Source organism: Notamacropus eugenii, chromosome 1 (assembly GCF_028372415.1).
Source record: "Notamacropus eugenii isolate mMacEug1 chromosome 1, mMacEug1.pri_v2, whole genome shotgun sequence".
In the NCBI taxonomy this organism is placed as follows: Eukaryota; Metazoa; Chordata; class Mammalia; order Diprotodontia; family Macropodidae; genus Notamacropus; species Notamacropus eugenii.
In genome coordinates, this window is record NC_092872.1 from 303,802,483 (window position 1) to 303,811,049 (window position 8,567).

General features: G+C 44.3%; 1 protein-coding gene across 1 annotated transcript; it reads right to left on the reverse strand.

Moving 5' to 3' along the window:
* Positions 1–437: 437 nt before the first annotated feature.
* LOC140517812 (homeobox protein SIX1) lies at positions 438–4,432 on the reverse strand. The gene is made up of 2 exons (XM_072629388.1): positions 3,517–4,432; positions 438–1,332 (listed from the first exon to the last, which is right to left on the reverse strand). The coding sequence occupies exons 1-2, from the start codon at positions 4,074–4,076 to the stop codon at positions 1,038–1,040; spliced, it is 855 nt and encodes a 284-aa protein (XP_072485489.1). The 5' UTR covers positions 4,077–4,432; the 3' UTR covers positions 438–1,037.
* Positions 4,433–8,567: the final 4,135 nt, after the last annotated feature.

An 8,567-nucleotide genomic window follows, 5' to 3' on the forward strand; every position in this document is an offset into this window, starting at 1 on the left:
ATGACAGCAACACAGAAACTCACCTTTGAAAAAGAGAACCATACTCCTGATGCTCTGCTATGTTTTAATTTAGGCTGCTTTAGGTACAATAGAAAAGAACCCTGAAAAACACATGCCATTTTGGGTAACAAATACCAGGTCACCAGATTTATGGGAATACTTTTGCAAGCTAAAAACTAGGAATAGGAGAAACACTTAGCGAGAGTATACTAGAGGATATGAAAGCATTGAGGGCATAAGAAGAAACATCCAGGAAACTGTGACACTTCACATTGATGCATTTCAAAAGTCCATCAAAAAAAAAAAGAAAGAAAGAAAGAAAGAAAGAAAGAAAATCAACAACCTCCGCCCAAAAATCCCTAAAAGTCCAACAAAAATGCAATGGTCACTTTCTATTTCTAACTGCCTTATGTATGTGCATTAAGACATTTAGGCACTTGATTTTCTAATACTTTTTTATTTTAAACTAAATGGAAATCATTTAACACTAGATATGAAAAATGTAAACTTAATTTCCTCCCTCAAAAAAAAAAAGATTTTGAGCATTTTTCCTCTATTCAGCTTAAGAATTCAACCAAATTCCCCCAATGGTAGAGACTCTTGTTTGCATCAGATTTCTCTTTTTCCTCTCTCCTTTAAAAATGGATCATAAATAAATTAAAGAATTGAAATCCAACTAGTTTGTAATTCCTGTGTTGGTGGGGTTTTTTAAACTTCATTTAAGGTGATGGAATCAGTAGCATAAACTGGTAGGTCATTGAAGTTTTGTTAGTTTGGGGGTTTGCACCGACACTTAGGAACAAGGGCGTAAAGGTAAAAGTAATAAGAGTTGGGGAGGAGAGATCATTTCTTGAGAGCAGTGTTGTTTCTGTTACCCTTTTTAAAAAGTGTATTTGTGAAAGTCCATGTTTCCTTGATGCATAAAGTTCCCCAGATATGCGCTGCAAAATTGTTCCTGTTCTATATTTACAAACGTCTCTAGTTGCTGATCAGTGGATGCTTCAACTAGTTCTCCATGGGCCAGAAGTACTTTTGCTTTAGGAGCCTAAATCCACCAGGCTAGAGGTGAGGGGTCCGAGCAGGGAGTCCTGGAGCTGATGTTGGTGCCCCTGGAGGCTGTGGGCTGTCTGAGAGGCAGTTAAGCCGGTCAACGAATAGTTTGAGCTTCTGGCATGGCTCAGATTGCCTTGGAGTAGGAGGACTGAGTTCTGATCTGGACTTTGGGGAGGTGAGAATTCCTCTTCTGAGCTGGACATGAGTGGCTTACCCCCATCCAGAGGAGAGAGCTGATTCTGCTTGTTTGAGGATGTGTTATTGTTTTCAGTGTTCTCCCTGAGAAATAGAAAACAAGAGCATACGGTTAGATTGAAAGATGGAGAAAGGAAAAGAATGAAAAAGGAAGGAGGAAAGGAACAAGAAAAGGGAAGGGAAGGGAATGCAGAAAGAGAATATGAAAAAGAAAAAGAATAATTGCACAAAGGGAGTCTTCCTTCACCCACCCCTTAGCAGAAGTCATGAAAGAAACAAGAGGAAGAACATAGTGGAATCAGAGATGTAAGAAGAGTTTGAGTTCCCTACAAGGCCCTATAGACCTTGCTTCCCAAATCTTGCAGATTTCAGAAGGAAAATATTTATGGAGATTTTAAAAAAAAACTTTAAAAAAATTCTATCACAGAGTGATCTTCTGAAATAAATACTCTGAGGTATCACATTTAAATAATGCTTAACCTAAACAAATTCTAGCCCTTCAAAGTTAGAAGGGAAAGAAAGAAACAAAATAGAAAATCTATAACCCAAGAAAGATTTGTTGGTCAAATCAGATACCTCTTTTCCATAGTGCAGAAGGGAGATGTATATGACTAAATAACTACTTTTAGTATTTCTGTCTGACGATTGTCATTAAAAGGGACAGGTCATGGGGAAGCAGTGCCCAAGGCAGTGCAGTGACCTGAGTAAACACAGGGACCCAAGCCAGTACTGCTGATTTCATCAGGGAGTGGGCCTTGAGGCCTGACTTGGAGGATTTTGTAACTTCAGCCTAACTGGAATCGCAGAGTTTTTGTTCCCATGCCATCTCCCTCACGCCCCACTCGAAATCCCAATCCCTCCTCCTCCCTCATCCCTCATAAAAGCCAAAGAGGTCATGTCAAGACGTCCTCACTAAGAATCAAGACCTGCGTGACTTCGGAGTGCGATGAGTGGACCTGTCCTAAGTCCTGTTTAAGTTCACTATTTCACTGCTTCCTCTTACTTCCGCTTTCCTGAAGTACCCCCTCCCCACTTTATTTCCTCCCTTTCTCGTTCCTTCCTTTCCTCCCTCTTCTCGCCCTGCTGACTTCTTTCAACTGAACTTATATTGCCTAGACACTTTTATCTCGGACCAAAATAAATAGGTAGAGTGTTGGTACCAAGACAGGGAAGTGAACAAAAGAAAACCAGCCGGAGTGTTCTGGTTTCCTAAAAAACTCCTGACGATTCACTAAACTCTGCTTTTGATCGCAGTTATTCCGGCCGCCTCCCAGTTCTGAGTCTCAGCTCGAAACTGCAAAAAGAATGGGTGGGGGAAGGAGGTCAGGATGTGTGGGGTATTTGCGGGGGGGCAGTTGGGGATTAACCATAAAAAACGCGTTTCTGATCTCTGGGGCAAGCAATGAGTGAGGCTGTTGAGCTCGTAGTCTCCGACTGGCGGTGCTGACAGATACACAGCTTCCCTGGCTGGGGAAGTGCGCAAGGAAGGATGCAGCTTTGTTTCAGGGGTTGCGATTAAGTCCATAAAGTCGTCTCCGTCTTTCCACATAGTTCTCTCTGGACTTTGTTTTAAAACTCCACCCTCCTACAGCTAGAAATTTACAAGTGTGATGTGAAACCGCCCGACCTTTCCCCCAAAGAACTTACTGGAGACTGAAGAGGATAGTCTTAATGGGTTTGTGTGAAAGTGAAGACATAGGGACCCAAAAAGTCAGCCCCACTCATCAAGGAAGGAAAGAGGAAAAGGTGGTACCAGAGATCTCTGCCACTCAGTAAGACACCCCCTCCTCCCGAATCTCTGGCGCTCTCTCCTTATTACTGATACTGAAAAAAAAAAATACACTATACTCCCATTTCTTTCTCCTCTCGTCCCGTTCCTTCCTTTCATTTCCCGTCCTTTCCCTTCTCGAGTCTTCCTCCTCTCTCAGACATACTCCAGCCACTCATTCGCAAAGGGGTGAGAGGAGAGTGGGTCAGGGGTGAGAGAAACAAACTGGTCGCAAATAATTTCTGAGACTCACACCCACTGAACACAATGTTGCAGAGGAAAAACAAGTAAAATTAGTCTCTCTCCTTCTTGACTGCCCAGCAGGCTAAATCCAAGTTCATGAACTTTATTTTTTCTATCTCAGCTTGGAGAATGAGGTTCCTGACAGCAATGCTCTGACAAAAGGAGATAAAGGTGTAAGGGTAGGCTGGGGTGGGATGGGGGTGGGGGGTTACAGAGGGCAGAAGGGTTAAGAGAGCAAAGAGAAACGCCCTGTGTACCTTTCCTTGGCTTCCGCTGCTCTGTCCCTTTGCCTCCGGTTTTTAAACCAGTTGCTGACCTGGGTGGTGGTCAGCCCAGTAGCCTCAGCAAGCTCGCGCTTCTCCCGGGGTGAAGGATAAGGGTTGTGTGCGTACCACTCCCGCAGCACACCTCGAGACTTTTCTTTGAAGCAGTAGCTCGTCTCTTCCCCGTCCCAGATGGTCCTCGGCAAAGGGAATTTTCGGCGGACCCGGTACTTCCCCACTGCCCCGAGGGGTCGGCCCCGCAGCTTCTCCGCTTCCACGTAGTGAGCCTTCAGCCACAGCTGCTGCAACTTCGGGTGGTTGTGGGGCGAAAACTGGTGGCTCTCCAAAATTTTGTAGAGCTCACGGAAATTGCCCCGGTGGAAGGCGACCACGGCCTTGGCCTTGAGGACGCTCTCGTTCTTGTGCAGATGGTCGCAGGCAGGAAGGGACCAGAGAAACCTCCCCAATCGCTCCAGGTTCCCCCCTTGCTGGAGAACCTCGCAAACGCAGGCCACTTGCTCCTGGGTGAAACCAAAAGACGGCAGCATAGACATGGCTGGCGCTTGGCCCGAGTTAGCAACCTGGGGCACAGTGGAGAGCGAGACGGAAAACGGGGGAGGGGGGGGCAACCAGAGCTAGAGACAGGGGGTGGAGGGGAGGCTTCCGACCCCCTCCCTCTTCTAGAAGTCCTCTCTCTTTCTCAGTTGCAGACGATGGGGTGTAGGGGGAGCTCAGCTGAGGAGTTTTGAGCGGATAGAAAGAAGGATGGGCAAGGAGAAGGAAAAGGAGGAGGAGGGAGAGAAGGTGGGGTGGATGGGTGGGAGCGCCGGGCACTAAGCCTCCGGCGCGGAGCAGCCTCCCCGGGCTCTCTCCGGGTGGATGCTGATTGTTGCTGGGGAACTTGCTTTCTGTTCTCCCTGCAACCAGCCTTAAAGCGCGGAGCGGACAGGGCGCGCTGATTGGCTGCCTGTGGCGCCTATCCCAATCTAGCCAGCCTCAGAGCTCGGCCAGGCAAGGCAGGGGTGCTGGGAGGCCGAGCCTCCTCTGCAGGGAGAGAGAGGCCGGGAGTGGGGGGTAGGAAAGAGAAGAGGGGGAGGAGGAGGAAGTAGAGAACAAGAAGGAGGAGGGAAGAGGAGGAAGAGAGGGGAAAGAAGAAAAGAAGAGAGGGGGGAAGAAAGAAGAGAGAGGAGGGAGAGGGAGGGTTAGGAGAGAGAGACGGGAAGGGGGGACGCGAGAATGAGACTGCCTCGCTGACCCAGGGGTCTGGATTGGGGAGACACTTCAGGACCCTGTAACTTGAGCCCCTTCTCAAGTGTCAGCTAAGGGGAACCAGGCTCATCTCTGTACAAATCAATTATTACAGGCCTTTTAACTCCTCCCCCCCCTCCCCGCCTATCCCCCCCATCTCCCCTGTCCCTTCCAGACCTGCTCTTTCCCGGTGAGCTCATATTTAATTACCTTAACGCTGGGATGAATAAATAATGGTTTGATGAATAGCTTATGGAGAGCGATAAATAATACAAGAGGAGAACCATAAGTCCATGCTGCTGATGGTGCCTCAGCTTCGCTCTTGGGCCTTCATCTATGCGCTGCGCTAAGCCTGTCCCTCTAACCCCACTACTAACACTAGAGACTTCAGCCATGAAGCTCTTCTGCTTTAGAGGGTAGAAGCAATTTAATTTTGGAATAGGTAAATGTTATGTTCAGAGAAGAAGAGTTAATTAGTCCAAGATGGGGGGTGGGGCAGCCGGGGTTAATTTCTGACTAGGCTTATCCCTAGGTAGCTTAGGTTGACCCTTAGGGACTCAATGTCCCTTTTTGCTCATTTAGTCTTACTAATAATACCTTCCTACCAAGGAATGATGAGAAATTTCTTTAATTGATGTTAACAAAAATGCTTTGGCGACCTCAGATGAAAGGCACTAGAGGGGTGTAAATTAAATAAAACTGTACCCATCTCCAATAACCGACCGGTTGTAATATAATCCTAGCCTAGCTATGCAAAGGACACTATTCTCAAAACTAGAACGGTAGCGGCTCCAAGAAGATTAAATATGGAGTGGTGTATGTATGTGTGTGTGTCTGTAGACTGTAATGCAAGCTTGTTTTACTGCTAGTGGAATGAAAGGCGTTCTGCAATTTAAAGTCCCATCCTTTGCTTTTTCTTGTAGGTGTGGGGAATGTTTGGACAAATTGCCCAAACGAAACTATAATTATCTTAATCCTCATTTGCACACCTTGAGCTAAAGCAATTATTAAAAAGATTTTGAAAACAATTAGCCTCCCTAAACAAAGATAATCTATTGTCAGTAGTTGGGACAGGGCCAATGATAAGAACAATAAGTTGAGATAAGGGAAACGGAATGGTGGAATGGGAGCGACTTTATGACTATGCTTATCTTTGATTAGATAAGTTCAAAACAGAATTTTAAGTACACTTCAAAAATGCTTTTGATTTAAGTGAAGCCTCTTAGTCCATTCTTAGGAGATCCCAAGGTTCATTAGGACCTGTTTGTCTTTATTAAATATGTCTTCATTCAGGCAAATGACCTACCAGAACTAAACTGTTTAAATGTTTAAATTTAAATAACAGCCACTGAGGAGGAATTGTATGTGTGTGGATTTCTCTTATTTTCTTTATAAGCTAACAATAAACACACTAATTACTATCTCAGATACTCTAAGAATTATCATCCAGCTTGTAAAAAATGGTTGCATCTCTCAGTTCTCTGGGAATTTCTAGTCTAGCTCTCTCTCCATTTTGCATCCCTGAGACTCCACTGTATCATTTACACATGCAATTAAATCCTGGGAACAGATGTTAAGATTTTCTTACCTTTAGGTTTTAAAAATGTATTTTAATGAATATGTGCTATTTAAAATAAGCCATTGCCGCATAGTCTGTACAATGACTTATTTTCTAAACTGGATGCCTGGCACTTTTGCATCTCATGACCATGTGTCTGGTAATTTTCCCTAGCCATTTTATTTTAGTACTTATGATGTTTCAGATGAAGTCTTAAAGAGCTGCAATGTCCTGCCAGAAGGAATGTCTCTACTTGGAACAGATCCTTATTGACAAGGCAGCTGTGTGGGGACCGGAACGGAGTCTTAAACCCAGGTCTAAAAATCAACTAATACCCTAAAGTCTGGAGCAAGTGCGCATAATTATAATATAGGGGTTAGAGGTACAGAAAGTGGGTCTCAGTCGCTGGGGAGGGTCTCTTAAAAAGAATGTTTGTGTTGGAATACTCATTTACTGTGAAGGCTTGTTAACTAACTAGTTTACTTGAGGAGATGAGGAAGAGCTGTGATACATAGAAGCAGATACAGATTAAGAGGGAAGTGAGCATTTAGATTAATGCTACCACCTTTTTCTCATGTTTCTTATTCCTTCTCCCTGCTTCTCGTTCCACCTCCGACTCCCATCTCTTCAAAGTGGAGCATACCGAAGGTGGTCTAGAAGAAAGAAGACAGCATTGATTGATGCCATTGACGTCGAATCTTACCAGAAAGATCTAGTATTCATCCCTAAACATTTCAAAGCCCCAGTCCCAACTAATTGTTATTCTGCTGTATAATACACAAAATTGCATAAATGGAAAAGAAAAAAATGGTTTTGCTTTGTAACAGAAAGGATACCTGCTATTTCGATCCCGGAAAAGGGAACCAATTGTTATAGCAATGTTCATTATTGGTCCGGATATATAAGGTTTCCCAAAATGGAACCTTTCACTTTAAACCACTAAAAGAGGTAAAATGTCATGAATTTACCAACCACGCAAACCAAATTATCCATTTTAACTCACACAGAGAAAGGTTTTCTCTGTTCTGGTAACACAAAACCTTTCCTGTCAATGCAAATCACACATAGATACTTTTTGGGTTGGGTTTTTGTTTTTACATTTAAAGAAGGAAAAAAACTGTTTCTTTCCGACTCCCTTCCTCCTCTATCGCTGCAAAGATTTTCTGGGAGGCGCAAGCAAAATGGATTAATACGGTTATCGTGCATTAACTCCAGTTTCAGCTCATCTATGCAGGTAATTGCTCATGTCCTTTACTATTTGCAGAGGTGAAAAACGAATACTGGGACACGGGAATGGAAGGAAATGTCGACAAATTTTTGAAATGTTGACATAAAAACCTTTCACTATGCACTAAATAATTGGAATCTCCTCTACGGAGAGATGTTGATATGGTTTTGAAGGACTAGGTTCTTCGTGTCTCCGCCATCCAGGCTAACTACTTCATGCTGGAGATCCTCAGGGAGGCACCCTACGTATGAAATTATTGTGAGGTTAGAGGCAGCCAAGTCAGAGGCTTCTTTTCTAGTCTGCTTTGTGTAGCTATACAGGGTCTCCTCAATTCTTTCATCCTAGAATAAAACCACTACCCAAAACTGCAGTAACCCTCATGACAAAACTGCCACAGACAAGTTAGGTCCAAAACTTAGTTTCTTCTCTCTGGAAAGGAGCTCTCAGAGGTATGAATAAGATAAACCCTCAGTCAAGGCGATTTTTTTTTTTTTACAGTGAGTGGGGAAACCCAAAACCAGTCCATTAGTAAATGAGTTTTGTGTTGTAAAGGTTCTTTCCCATCCACTTGCTGTTCTGAAAAAATAGATCACATTTCGTTATCTTTAGTGGGAATCTGCAACGTGACACCGGATCTGCTCAGCTCTCTCCCTCCCACTGCAGGGCATAGGGGAGCCGGCCAGCTTCCTCGGTTTATTTCTAAACAATAAGGATTTGTATTTGTATTTTCTTCTAAAATAACCCAGTTCCCCCACCTCGTGGAACCGGAAGGGGGACTGGAGCAAGCCTACTTCCTAGGTGCAAATAAACAGCCTCCGGGAACCAAGACCCCTGGAGACATTTAATTCCTCATAAGAATTGCTCCCCCTTCTTTTCCCCCCACACCTGTGAAAACAAAGCTGGTTTGAGAAGCATCTAGGAGGGGCGGAGAGATTCTTTAAATCTGCTAGGCTTGTCTTCTGAAAATATGGTCTCTACCCTTTGTCTTGGATGTACTTCGAGGCACCAGAA